We start from the raw sequence: 14,831 nt of genomic DNA on the forward strand, positions 1-14,831 counted from the left end.
TAACGGAGATGGTTAAAGGCAGAATAATGTTGTTAGTTGCTTGGTTATCAGATTTAACGTCATGTCTTTTTGGCTTGGCATTAGAGTTAATCAATGAAAGCTGATATTTTATATGGCCTACAACAAAGTTCCTAGTTTAAATGACTAAAATTTGAAAGTTCTAGATTTAAATGACATTTTTCCGATTTTCAATTGGTCCTTTCTGCGTATTTGAAAGGTTGTACGTTGGATGTTTAACCTCGGTTTAAAAGTTTGGAATCACAAGCTTCTAAGAGCTAGCTACACTACAAAAACGTGACAGTTGACTATATTATAACTTATCTTGGTGCCACATATATACAACCTTACTATATTTATCTTACATGAGACATTAGTCTAGAGGAGCCTTGTTTGGTTATTCATTGTATCCCATTGCGCAATATTCACTTGTTTAATAGATGGATCCTTCCAAGTACACTAGTGGTGTGCGATGTGTTCTTCAGTTTCATGATGGGACGACGAGTGGGATATGTCATGTGTGCTTCACATGATTTTACCGGATGAGTAACCATCATATAACGTGTTTGTTTACGATCTAATTTTAGTTTCAGCTTACAACTTTACTTCGACCTTCACTCAGATAGCATCTCGTTTCACTTACTAAATAGAAATTTTGAAGAAAACAAGAATCCTTCAGGCGGAAACGTTAGACATAGAAATATCATATAGCCTTTGTCCTTAGGATACACAAAACAGACAACTCCCCAGACATGACATGAAAATAAACTATCCAAATTGTTTACAATCAAATCTTAGGCTTTCACGCCATAACTATTTTCAATCAATGCACGACGGGTTTCAAAGGATGAGCTCTCAGTTTTGATAAGTCCAGACTTGCATCAAGCTCCTCGTCCAGCTCCCCAATAACACCTCTGATAAAATAAAATAAAAACAGTTGCAGTGTTAGACTATTTCCTATGCTTGGCCAAGAAAGAAAAAGAAAAATACGAGGATGAGATTTACATGTTGTCGCCTCTGATAATGTACAAACCCAACACATGCTGTTGTACCCCTTCCTGAAATATCAAGACAAGTAAACCACTAACACATCAAAAGATCTTACCCGGATGAAGACAGAGAGAGTGTGTGTGAAAAAAATAGTAAGAGGTCTCGATGCTAAGTGGAAAACTTAAGGGTGGTTTAAAAGCGACTTTGTTCATATTTTGAATCCACCAGACACTAATGGAAGTCAATAATAAGAAACTAAAGATGCAACATGTTTTAGACACAAACAACATATAAGGTATAACCAAAAGAGTTTTCTCCAAGTATCCATCATTTTAACAGAAGCATCTCTATATCCAAAGCCAAAAAGATCCATGGATGGGCCCTGACGAATACTAATCCCTTCCAATAACATTGGCCTAATCGAGTATTGACATGGACACACTCTTGTGCACACAAGAAAACAGAAAGGAATTGTACCTTTAAGCATCTTTATGTAAACAAAAGTAAGTAATGCATAATTACACACTGCCAGTAAAGATTTGACTCACATAGAAGTATCTAAAGCTTTAGTTAAATGCAATCACAATTTTCTTCATTTCAATCATATAACATTTGATGAATTAATAGTACGAAATATATTTCAGTGTATGCACCATGTAGTAAATATATCCACGGTATCTGATATAAATTCTTTCATTCAGAGGCCAATTATTTATTTATCCACTCTCACGTCTCACTACTCAAAGTACTATAGTGACCAGCCAATCTTAAATGTTAAGAGTATGTTTGTTCCTCAATAGATGGCACAACACAAAATAAACCAAGCAATGACTCAATGTACATTATTAGCAAGGACGTACAACCAATTAAACGTCCAGACAAAGAAAATTGCTCTGACAATGAACACAAGTTAAATTAGCATCCTAGTGAGCTTGCATCTCGCTTGTTCTAATTCTAATACGATCACTACAGACACAATATGGAGATATCAAGAGCTCTGCAACATCAATAGAAACCTCATGAAAATGACTCCACGGTAAGATTAGATGTAGCGACTCAAAGATCCAAGCCATTAAACATTGGGGTGAACAATGTCATAATAAAAAAAAAAAAAACTGGCCAATACTTGCAGAAACTAGTATTTGCAGCCATTCAATTTGGTACTTTTAAAACAGAAATCAGAAGCCTAACCTTTGTGGAAAACACACGTTCATGAGATTCATCAAGGATTATATTTGTAGCTTGGTCGAAACCTTTAAGAACTCCCTGAAAATTAAAACATCCGCATTGCTCTCTTTGCTTATATATTTCGAGTGACAAAGCATATAACACACAAGTAGAGAAAATAAACATACCACAATGTTGCGTCCATCATTTGTAATCACCGAAATCATCTCTGCAACACCAACCAAAAGATAAATACTTTTGTACAATTCATGCGATAACGCATCACTACATCAATCTAGAATGTTGCTTACTGGAAGAAAAAAGATAAAAAAGGCAACTTACGATCAACAAGAGACTCGAGACCAGTGGCTGTCGCCATACTAAGAGTCCAGAGAACAATATGACCTGAAAGGGTTTCTAAAATATTAGACTAGGAATTTCATCGAACAGGTGGTGGGCATTATAGATAACAAACAGAGTCATATAGATTCTATCACCAAGTTTGACATGAACCCAGAATTAAGAGAAACAAGAGATCAACCCAGCGTAATTCGACCCAAATCAGAGAATAACCAAATGTAAAATTGGTTCCGGTTCCTGGGAATTATTACATCGAAGGGTTTCAAGGTATTCAAAAATGAGGAAGACGATAGATAGAAGAAAGCTCTAACCTTTACTGCTTCCGAATCAAAACGCAGTTGCTTAGCAGAGCTTTCTGATTCGTAAAGCCCTAAAAAAACCTTCGCACTGCTTTCAGAGAACTCCTCGGGCTCGGCTGTGTGTTTGTTTGCCTTCGAATTAGATGTATAGGTTTAAGAAATTGCTCAAACCAACAATCTAACCGAACCAACATTTTATCCGGTTTAATTCGACAATTTTTTCCTACACCGAAATTCAGAGAGTCTCGACCCGAACCAAACCGGTTCAACCCACTCAAAAATTATGTTATTAGTTATTAGTTATTATTAGTTACTCCACAAAATTGTCATAACCTGAAGAAGAGAAGATTAAATTGAGAAGTGGATTCAAACTAAACCAAAAATTATTTGGTTTAACTCATCAAGTTTTTTTCCAAACCAAAATTTCTGACCCGAACCGGACCATTTAACCATTAACCTCTCTAAAATTGCCATAACAAGAAGAGAAAAAAAAAAAAAAAAAAAAATTCATTGAAATGAGCAAAGTGAATACACAATAAACCAAATAAACAACAATGTCTCCTAATTAAACATAAAACCACAACAACACGAGTTTGTGTCATTATTGCCTAAAGAAGAGTCATGTAACATTGTTGCTGCCTGATGATTCCTCCAACGAACCGCCTCTCTTCACAGTCACATACTTGTCAAAACTCGGTTCCATCAAATCCGCTTTCTTAGCCGTCGATGTGAATCTAAACCGGCTCGAATCAGAGTTGCTGTTAGCCATAGAGTTAAGATCAGCCACTGCTTCAACAATGGAACAAGCTTTAGTAACACATAACGGCAACAACGAAACCGAGTTGTCTTCAACAACACTCTTCCCATGAAAATTCTGAATATCTTTCAACAACAATGCTGTGTAATTGTTATCTTCGTTCGATACCAAATCGAAATCTCGAGATTTCCTCAACGATCTGCTTCTGTTTAACACAACTTGAGGAGGTTTCGCTATCGCTACTTCTACAACAGCGGCACGACTACTCGGGCTTGCAGCTCTACTAGTTCTTGGATTAGGTTTCAGAGACTCTACCGTCTTCTTGGTGTTGTTACAAGATCCGATTCTTGATGAGTTTTGATCAATCTCTCCTAATGGATTTCGTCTATACGGCGATTGTTCCGCCTTTCTTGAATTGCTCCGGCTCAGCGAGGGACCCGTTCTTGCCGGAGACTTTGATCTCGGAGACGCTGCGATTCTACAAGCGTCTCCGATGTTTCTCTTAACCGTTACCCGTTTAACCGACGGCTCTACGTTGTTGCTCTTATCAGTCGCCGGAATCGTAACAAACTTTCCCGGTCTATTGTTGTTAACATTTGGAAACTCCGATCGTTTCGCCGGAGATCTACTCACTCGCCTGCTACCACCGCCGTTGTTTCCTCTTTCTCTGCTTCCGGATCGATAACTCTTAGAATCATCCCTTTCTCTACTTGGAGTTCGTCTTCTCCGTTCCCGTGGCGAACCGTTCACTCTCTCAACTCCACGGTGACGATTCCGGTGAGTCTGCATCTCAGCCTCTACCACCTCCTCCGCCGCAGCATCGCCGCCGTTTTGGTCAAAATCAAAACTTCTCTTTGAACCAGAGTTTCTTCTTGTTTTAGCAGCAGAGTTGCTTCTACTCAGCTTCCCACATTGTATTAATATAGCATCGACTTCTTCTTTAGTACAGCTCGAGATCCTCACGACAGGTGTTGTAGAGTTCGGTTTCTGTTTCTCAGCAGCTACAGGAGACGAAACTTGAGAGTCTTTATCTGAATCTGTCTTCTTGGATCTCTCTTCATGGCTTCTTCTGTGTTTTATCACCAAAGCTTCTTTTTTTGGAACTTCTTCTTCTTCTTCTTCTTCTTGATTCAGTTTCTGAGATTTGGGTTTTGTTTCTTCTATTGGCTCAATCTTGGGTTTGATGGGATCTGGGGATCTAATAATAGTAGAGGAGGTGACATTAGAGGAAGGAGAAGGTTTTTTGCTAAGACAGCAACCCATTTGTGCTCTCAAAGAGTTTGGAAAGAACAGAGAAGTTTGAAGTAGAAGTGAGTCAAGATCAAGAGAGATTTTAGGGGAATGTCTTTGTGTAAAAAGACGAAAGAAAATTTTAAAACTTCAAATTCTGAGAATATTATTAAATTTGGTAATGCGATTTGTGACAGAGACAGATCCTTTTATTTCAGAGAATATTCGAATTAGCCCCTTTATTTTCTCAATGTGGGCGTGAGATTGTAACTTATTAAGAAGATTGGGATCAAACTGAAATTATTCAATTTTAACAAGGACAGAACAGTGAGAGAGTCATTTTGAAGCCGTTGTACACTGCAGTCAATGTCGTATTATATTATTATCTGAGCCTTCTCTCCTTTTTTTCGAAGCAATTTGGGGTTTCTTCAGTTTTTTATATAAGGTTTAGAGTTCCAACGGCTATTTTGCATGTTTGACGGTTTTGTCAGGTTGGTTACCCAAAAGCATTTTTGTTCACAATTATTATACGTAATGTCACTGAAAACATAACTCGGATTTTTTTGCTGCAAAAAGATCTTGAACAGATTCAACATATCTATCTTGCTAAGGAAGAACAATCAAATAAACTTATCTGGAATTATAGCACTTATGGAGACTACACTGTCAAGTCGGGCTACTGGCTGTTAACACGTGATCCACTCTCATGTGACATTTGTCCTAATAAACCTTATGGATAGATTGAGCTCAAAAATAAAATTTGGAATTTAAAAGTTATACCAAAGATAAAACATTTTCTTTGGCGTACTATTTCTCGAGCTCTACCCACTATAACAAGATTAAGATCAGGGGATATGCAATTAGATGTTATTTGCCCCGATGTCGACAAACAGATGAAACAATAAATCATAACACTACAACAAATATGCACATTGTTAACCAGAGAAAAACGCTATCATAGGCCTTTGATAGCGTTTTCATGAGCGCTGTTTTAGGGCACTGTTATTATATGTACCCCATATACAATAGCACTAATTACGTATGCTATGTTATATTTTTATAACATAGCTTTAAGAAATTGCTATATTATCAAGATCATAATTTTGAAAAAATTTATACAACATTTGTTTTTTCGTGCTATGTTATAGTTTTATAACATAGCTCTAATAAACTGCTGTATTATCAAGATTATAATTTTGCAAAAATTTATACAATATTTAATTTTTCGTGCTATGTTATACATATCTAATATAGCTGTTGCGAAATGCTGTTTTATCTTGTTTACTGTGCTATGGTATATTCTTTTATCATAACGTTTACCTGTACTTTTATAGCATTTTCTGATATGTGATTATAGCACACATAACCTGTTTTATAAAATCTCATACATTGACCATTGATTAAACGTCTCAGATCCAAAATACATAACAAAAGTCTCAAGAACATCAGTTTACCATCAAAGTCTCAAGAACATCCAAAATAAACAATCAATCTCAAGTACTTAAACATTACACAATAAAACCATCAGTTTAAGACATAATGACCTTGTTCTCTGGCCAAGCAATGCAGGAGCTAAGTGCATCTTCAATAATCTCTATTTCATCGGATGGCCTCCAAACTTTTATATTTTTCACCTTCACAACATCTATCCACACTTTAACTGCATTAGAACCCAAGCGAGTAAAGTGAACCTTATGTTCTGGATCATTTGTTCCCCATCGTCCTTCAGCCACAACCCTATTCTTTCCAGTTAAATCCATCAACTTGCACTTCTTATTCTCCTTGGAAATAACTTTATTAATGCACTGCCATGTTTACAATATAAACCATCAGTCATCATATAATTAACAAAAACAACCCTATTCTTTACAAGGACATATTATCATTTCTATGTCACCTAAAGCCGCAGACACATCCCTTACAAATTTCCAAGCTCCACTTTTATAACCAAGATCAGCTCTTCAATGGATAAGTAAAGAAAAAAATAATAACTAAAAGAACATCTTAAAGTATCCAAACCCAAAATGAAACCTAATTATGAAATATAATTCCTTACCTGCATAGATGCACCCATGCCTTGTCCAACATTATATGTTATAACATAAATTTTAACCTTTATAGATAAAATAGAGATACATATTATACATAGCTCACATTAAGCAACAATTCAGACAATACTGCACTACTTCAGACACATACAGATGCTCTTAAACCAATATCTAACTGTGTAAAATCTCACTAATCTAATCACTATTTATACGAATCAGACTCAAAGGACAAAACATAGCAATCACCTTATTTTGGTTGAGTGATACTAACCTGTTGTGTGAGTACAGAGAAATGAGAAGCTTCAGTTCCCCAACATTTCAATCACCAACACTTGGGAAAAAAAAAATAATCGTTCAGTTTATGAAGGATACAAAAAGTTTATGAAGGATACAAAAAGTTTATGAAGGCGCAAATACTCAAATCCAAAAGCTAAGTTTGAGTCAAATCTGTAAATAATTGAACCCTAACAAAACAGATGGATTCGAAACTCCACATTCTCAAAATCTGTAAATAATCGAACCCTAACAAAACAGATAACGAAATAAATCTAGATAAATCGAACCCTAACAAAACAGATAACTAAACTAGATAAATCTGACCTAAACTTATCGAAATCACACATAAGCTGTTTGAAATCACAAATAATCGAAACAAATAACGAAATTAGGAGGAAGAAGAAAGACATGCCTCAAAAACGGATTCGAGCTCTCAATTGCGATGGATATGGAGATTTAGGGCTTCTCAAAAACGGCGAAATTGGGGCTTTTCACAAACGGCGATAAAATTGAAGATTTGATAGAGATTTAAAATAAGAAATTGAACACACAAAGAGAATTTAGAAGAATAAATCGAGTGTAGCGAGCTTAGGTTGTAACGAGAGAGAGAGAGAGTGTGTCGAGTTTTTGGTTTTTTTTTTTTATTTGGCGATTAAGTGAATAATTTCACTAAGTATTGGCGGACAAAAGTCACTTTTGTTTCCCGCTACATAATTTTCCTATCATAGCGTTAATAAGATGCTATTAAAAAGTAACCGAAAAAAAATCTCATTTTTCATAGCAGTGACGGAAAATGAGCTATATCCGTCTGCTATCAATGTGCATATTTGTTGTAGTGTAATGATCCTGAGGAGAATATTTCAAATATCATCACATCTACAGTCAACACTGCAAACATAGACAATGAAACAATGTTACTTTTTTGACTACTTTTGCGTATTTGGAAGGCACAAAACAATTTCGTGTTTATTAGTTTCAGAGAAAGTGCTTCTAAGACAGTTTTACAGTCCAACGATGAAACAAAAGAATGGTTTGATATTATACAGAAAACTGATAATCTACAACCTCAACGAACAAGATCTGAGGCATACGGATGGAGCTCCATCTACCCAAATTGTGAATGTAATTTTGATGCAGGCTTCAGCAATTTACACCATGAAGCAACTGAAGGTTGGATAATCCGTGACTGTTTTGGTTCACCATTAGCTTGGGCATCAACAAAATTTACCTATACGTCTTCGCCATTGGAAGCAGAAGCAAAATCATTGGTTGTTACTCTTCAAAAAACTTGGATTCGAGGTTATACATCAGCTGTGTTTGAAGGTGACTGTGAAGTTCTCATTAACTTGGCATATGGGCGATCACGAAATAGAACTCTAATAAATCTTCTTCAAGATATATAGTATTGGGCTACAAAATTTCTTTCTGTAAAGTTTATTTTTACAAGAAGAGAATGTAATAAAGTAGTTCATTTGTTAGCACAATTTGGCTGTATTGATAGAGTGTTTTATGCTGATTCTATAATGATGCCAAAATGGCTACAAGAACAAATTTGTATTGACCAAGTTTAAATCAATATAAGTACTATTTGAGTAAAAAAAATTTTGGATTTTTATTGATGGAAGCAAAAAAAATATAAATTGTATATATGTAAATGTATTTAACTTAGCAAAGTTAAAAAAAAAATGGAACCAACTTCTTAAAAAATATTGGTTGGATATGAGATATTTCCATATTTCCTAAATCCTACAATAAATCAAACCAAATTTGAGTCTTATCATTTAATACTAGTATCATTTACAAAGACAACAATTACTAAAATATTGATGGTTTAAAAATGCATAAAAACCTCAAGATATAAATAGTAAATACCATAAAGAAAGGACAAGTATAAATTTGTAAATGGCTACCTTAACATTCTTATTTTAGGTATGATACATAAGTCAGATAGAACTCTAACACCAATCATTCAAAAATATTGATCCAGGATATTTCGGATAATATACATCCAAACACATGGAAATCGAAGAGTTCCAACACTGGCACTACGAGAGATTATTTTGTAAGCAAAATTAAATGAAGTTAAAGTTGCGAGAAAGATAAATTAAGAGACAAATCGAATCTGGATTTTTTATATAAATTAAGAAAAAATATTGAAAGATAATAAAGATATTGGCCAAGTGTATGACGTCATTTTTCTAATAGATGACTTAATTTTTTTTTCCCAAGAGTGTTTTATTAATAATACAAAGCCAAATATAACAGGTCAAGATTACAAACCAAGTATAAGAGGCCAACATTAAACCAAAATAAACAAGCCTAAAAAAGCCAAATAAAACAAAAGCCCACATGCCCAAATAATAAATCCTTCCTTAAAGACTAAAGAGTAAGCATTGTAACAAAGAACTGGCAAGAGAGAAACATGATGAATGACATGTGGAAAGTCGAAGAAGTTGGAGTCTCTGATCACCAGCAGACAAACGTAGCACCAGAAAACTTCAATTCCAACCAAAATTGCACAAGGAAATTTCGATATACGTCCAAAAAAAAGGTAAATTCCAATTTGTTGAGAATATGACTCCACCTTTAGCAATTCTTTTTCATCTTCGTCTTAAATCAGCAATTTTTCGATCTTCAAGAAATTAGATCTACATCATAAACCAGAGAAATAGTAGTGGGAACTCGCCGGAGAGATGATTGGTGAGAGACCACATGAAAGCCATCGACGATGAGGAAGCCATTGTAGGCAGACACAAACTGGACACGGTCACATAAAAGCCAACGTATTCAAAGCCATAAGCCGGACATCATTGCATAGAAAGCTAACACATGTCAGAATCATAAGCCAAACATCGTTGAATAGAAAGTCAATGCATGGCAGAGCCAAAAGCCGACCACCGTAACTAAGAAAACCAATACAAGCCGAATATTTCATTTAAAGAAACTTTTCTCTCTTAAAAATTGAGAGAGTGAAAGAGAGAGAAAAGCTCACAAATTCTCCTTTTAATTTAACTTAATTCTTGTAGCCACATGAAGAACTTAATTAGACTTCGTTGATGTATTAATTTTATTACTGTGTTAGATTTATTTATTACTTTATAATAAAATTATATTTTGGACAAATTTCTCGTGTCATTGGAATAAATTTGGACCAATCAAATCAACATCTGTATTAGTGTATAGATCCAAAAGTAAATTAGTTTATAGGGCAGATGACATGTCGAGTACTTCAAAATAATTTTAGTGTCAATAAAATTACAAAATCAAAATGAATGTTACATTTGCGGAGGCAATTTCTCCTACCTTTGTAACAAAAGGTACTCAACATGTGAAAGTAACCGGCTCATGTAAAAAACATTGATTTGAATTTTCGTATTTAAACATTGTGGTTATCGTTATACCTTATTGGTATTTTGGGTTACACTATTTTATCGCGTTTTAAACCATGTCGGTGAAACTTTTTCCAACTCTTTGGGTAATTTGACTCCATTTATTAAAAAGTTAACACCTAACTAAAAAAAATAGTATATATGCGAAGTGCGTATTTGAACATTTGGTTTCTGAAAAACTATTCAAGTTGAAGTTTTGTTGATTGATCTTAAATAGTACTTAGTTACGTAGCCAAATGATTGAGTTGTTTGACTTCGTTACATTCACTGTGTAAGGACATCCGCAATGGGGAACACTTTAGGATGTTCTTAGAGTAAAAATATTATGAAAATAATCTAAGATCAGTAGTTAAGATTTATTGTTAAAAAGTTAATTATTGGGAGAACATGTTTAAGATCATAAGATTTAATAATATAATATTCTTAAACATATTACATTTATAAAAACTGTAAAAATAACATTTAAATTGCAAACTTATAAAATTTGTACTAAAATTCAAAATACAATACCAAATTTTTATGAAACAAGAAAAATATTAAAGATTAAAAAAAAAACAAACAAACATATTACTTAATTAAAACAAACAAACATTTTATTTAATTAATACATAGTTTAAATCAAATCCTCTTTTAATTTGTGAAAAATTGTTTGCAAAAAATTGTATCCAATCACAGCTTGTCACGTCAGCTTAGAACTGAGCCTAGATCAGTTCTACATCAAGAACTGGACAACATGTTCTTATGCCACTTTTCATTATATTTATAATTTTAATGGGCTAAGAACACACCGTGTTCCCCATTGCGGATGGCCTAACAATTAGAGGGTAAAAATATATGTTGAAGGGTAGGCTCGAGACTACAACTACAAGTGACCAGATTGTACAAAGCCTTGAAAAAACACATTTAAATTTGAAATCAAGTTAGGCAATTATGATGAAAGAGGTGGGGGGCAAGAGTGCATTTTTACCCACGAAATAATGATTTTGGCTTTTTTCTTGTCAACTAGATTAATGTAATTTATAGTTTTATACTAACTAAATAAATATGGGTTTTGTATAACAAAACAATTTGGAGTACAACTATTTATTTATACAAATTTACTACAACTAATTGCATGTTATATCATTTAATTAAAGGCATGGTTATTTCTCTATTTTATATCTTTGTCTGTTTCTGAAACAAAACCTTCCTCAAATAATGACCAGGAAAAGATGCAATTTCGCTTTGTTCCACCCCACAGGCTAAAATTTCACTTTATTTGTATTTACATAATGAAATTTTAATCCCCCCAGATTTTTCGTACTTTGCTCGAATCGATGTAATTATTAATTTTGTATAACTCGGTTTCATCTTTCAGAGACAAGCTTGCCTAGCTAGTGATCATTATTTGCTTTCATAATTTTTAGCATACATATTGGACTTCAGTAATTTATGACCTTATTGCTTTATTTTTTAACCTTTCTACTTAAGGTATTCGATAATTTTGTAACTTAACTCGATTTCTTCTTTTGATCTTGTTCACGAAACATGATGAAGTTTCTATCTGATATACTGTTAAATTTCTTTTTCTTTTTTGAATCCCGTTAAATTAAACTTATATCGTGTCCGAAACTATGTGTACGTCATTGTGATTATTGATTAACATTAGGCCTAATTAACATATATTAAGAAGCAAGCTAACTATCACTATATTATACTAAATAGTAAGTAGGATTTAATGAAAGTGTATAAATAATCATATCAAATTTTGGAGTTTTCAATTGGGCGTGGTTGAAGATTAGTTTTCCAAACAAGTTCTCTATAAAACAAGTTCTCCATAAAAGTATAACATTTTAAAAAACAAATGATAATTGCCAGCTAATAATAAAATTTTGAATCGTTTTTTCTAAGTAAATGAAGCACACCTCAGACAACCAGTTGGATTATATAAAGAGACCATTTTCCATGCAAAAACACAAACCATATCTTCTAAAACATTCTCTATTGAAGAAGTAATTAGTCACCTGTGAGACTTTTCGGTAAAAGCAATGGCAACTCCGGCATGGAGTCATGCCGGCCCGACTCATTTTGTAGTTGCTGTTATGGCATTATTTGTGGGTTTGACATTGGCAACAGAACCTTATTACTACAGTTCTCCTCCACCACCTTATGTATACAAATCTCCACCCCCTCCGGTGAAGTCTCCACCTCCACCGTACTATTACAACTCTCCTCCTCCTCCAGTGAAATCCCCTCAACCTCCTTACTACTACAACTCCCCACCACCCCCGGTAAAATCTCCACCACCACCATACTATTACAAATCACCTCCACCACCACCAAAAATCTACTCTCCACCTTACTACTACACATCTCCTCCGCCTCCGGTATCATACCCTCATCCCCAATCTCACCCACATCCCAAACCACTCGTTTTCAAAGTCGTTGGTAAAGTTTACTGCTATAGATGCTACGACTGGACTCACCCTAAAAAGTCACATGACAAGAAGCATCTCAAAGGTAAAACTTTACAAATCAATTTTTTTACTTGACATCAAGTCTATATAATTATAATACAATCTGAATCAATACTAACAGTTTATATAATATTTGCACTATACATAAGTTACCTGGTTACCATATCGTTGGCCGAGAAATGAAAACGATTACTACAACAATTCGTTATTAATATTAATATTAAATAGTAACTTGCGAAAAAATTATGTAATTATATTTTGTCACGACGTAGGCGCTGTTGTGGAGGTGACATGTAAAGCAGGAGACAAAACGGTCAAAGCGTTCGGAAAGACAAAGATCAACGGTAAATACGCAATCACCGTAGAAGGATACAACTACCGCAAATACGGCGGTAAGGTATGCACGGCCAAACTTCACGCGCCACCGAAGGGCTCACCGTGTAATATTCCGACAAGTTACCGTTTGGGTAACAAAGGAGCTAAGCTTCATGTGAAATCAAAGACTAAGTACGAAGTTGTGCTTTACGCTAAGTCCTTTGCTTATGCACCTAAGAAGCCTTATGAGGAATGTCATAAACTAGCTCCTTACCACCCACCTTACTACTACAAGTCACCACCGCCTCCAGCTCCGACTTACATCTACAAATCACCACCACCGCCTACTCCCACTTATGTTTACAAGTCACCACCTCCTCCAACTCCGCTTTACGTCTACAAGTCTCCGCCACCACCAATCCCAACATATGTTTACAAGTCACCGCCACCACCAACGCCTATATATGTATATAAGTCTCCGCCACAACCAACGCCTATATATGTATATAAGTCTCCGCCACCACCAACGCCTATATATGTATATAAGTCCCCACCGCCACATACTCCCAAATATGTCTACAAGTCTCCACCACCACCAACTCATTCTCGTCCACCGTATTACTACCACTCACCTCCACCACCACCCTATTATTATCACTCGCCACCTCCTCCGCTGAAGTCTCCTCCTCCACCTTATTATTACCATTCTCCACCTCCTCCTGTGAAATCTCCACCACCACCATACTACTACCATTCACCGCCCCCACCAGTCAAATCTCCACCACCACCATATTACTACAACTCTCCACCACCTCCTGTAAAATCTCCTCCTACTCCAGTCTACATCTACGCCTCGCCCCCACCTCCCATACAATACTACACTCACCAAGTTTTAACCAAAATTCCCCATTATTAAGTAAGTTCTATGCAAAACAACTTCTTATGCAAAAGGTGTAAGAGGAGATCAAGAAGTGAACCAAATAAGGAACGTCATATTTCACCCAACGACAACGATTCTCTCAAGACGAACCACTTCGCTTCTACTTCAATAGGTCTACTCATCTCCTTTTCACGCTTTCATCTTAGTTTCCTCAGCTCGGATTGCCAAAATTGGGTCGTAACATATTTGTTGTGCATAGAATTTTATTTTGCTTAGATCCAACTTTATGAAATGAAGAGTTTGTTTGCAACAAAATCAGGTTTTAATTTTCATCTAAATGCAAAATCTGATTTTTCCGGGACAACTTTAAGAGACTACACTTCAGGCTCAAGTTGCTTTGCACAGATCTTGGTCGGCCCTAAGCTGTTTTATACCTAACTCGACATAAACTTTCAAATCTATATAATCAGATTAAACTCGATCAATATCCATTCTTGTTTTACCTTCTAAGAGGTTCTTTGACACTGATCAATTGACCAGAGCAAGTATATCTTAGTTTATTAGTAAATTAATGAGTAAAAAAACTATGGCCGTTTTATAAGATTCCCATCATCTCAAAAGAACCATGAAATCGTCTTAATTTCACATTAAGAGCAAGAGTTCTACT

General features: G+C 35.1%; 3 protein-coding genes across 3 annotated transcripts; 1 reads left to right on the forward strand and 2 right to left on the reverse strand.

Annotated features, from left to right (window-relative positions):
- Positions 1-650: 650 nt before the first annotated feature.
- LOC147944544 (sm-like protein LSM8) lies at positions 651-2,988 on the reverse strand. The gene is made up of 6 exons (XM_087450960.1): positions 2,826-2,988; positions 2,497-2,559; positions 2,343-2,383; positions 2,179-2,253; positions 1,003-1,055; positions 651-911 (listed from the first exon to the last, which is right to left on the reverse strand). The coding sequence occupies exons 2-6, from the start codon at positions 2,531-2,533 to the stop codon at positions 821-823; spliced, it is 297 nt and encodes a 98-aa protein (XP_087307086.1). The 5' UTR covers positions 2,534-2,559; positions 2,826-2,988; the 3' UTR covers positions 651-820.
- Positions 2,989-3,298: 310 nt separating this feature from the next.
- On the reverse strand, positions 3,299-4,936 carry LOC147944545 (uncharacterized protein At1g65710-like). Its single transcript, XM_087450959.1, has one exon. The coding sequence runs from the start codon at positions 4,831-4,833 to the stop codon at positions 3,433-3,435; it is 1,401 nt and encodes a 466-aa protein (XP_087307085.1). The 5' UTR covers positions 4,834-4,936; the 3' UTR covers positions 3,299-3,432.
- A 7,476-nt stretch (positions 4,937-12,412) lies between these two features.
- LOC147944546 (uncharacterized) lies at positions 12,413-14,479 on the forward strand. The gene is made up of 2 exons (XM_087450961.1): positions 12,413-13,012; positions 13,242-14,479. Exons 1-2 carry the CDS (start codon positions 12,541-12,543, stop codon positions 14,198-14,200), a joined length of 1,431 nt encoding a protein of 476 aa, XP_087307087.1. The 5' UTR covers positions 12,413-12,540; the 3' UTR covers positions 14,201-14,479.
- Positions 14,480-14,831: the final 352 nt, after the last annotated feature.

Source organism: Camelina sativa, chromosome 5 (assembly GCF_030686135.1).
Source record: "Camelina sativa cultivar CO46 ecotype springtype chromosome 5, ASM3068613v1".
In the NCBI taxonomy this organism is placed as follows: domain Eukaryota; kingdom Viridiplantae; phylum Streptophyta; class Magnoliopsida; order Brassicales; family Brassicaceae; genus Camelina; species Camelina sativa.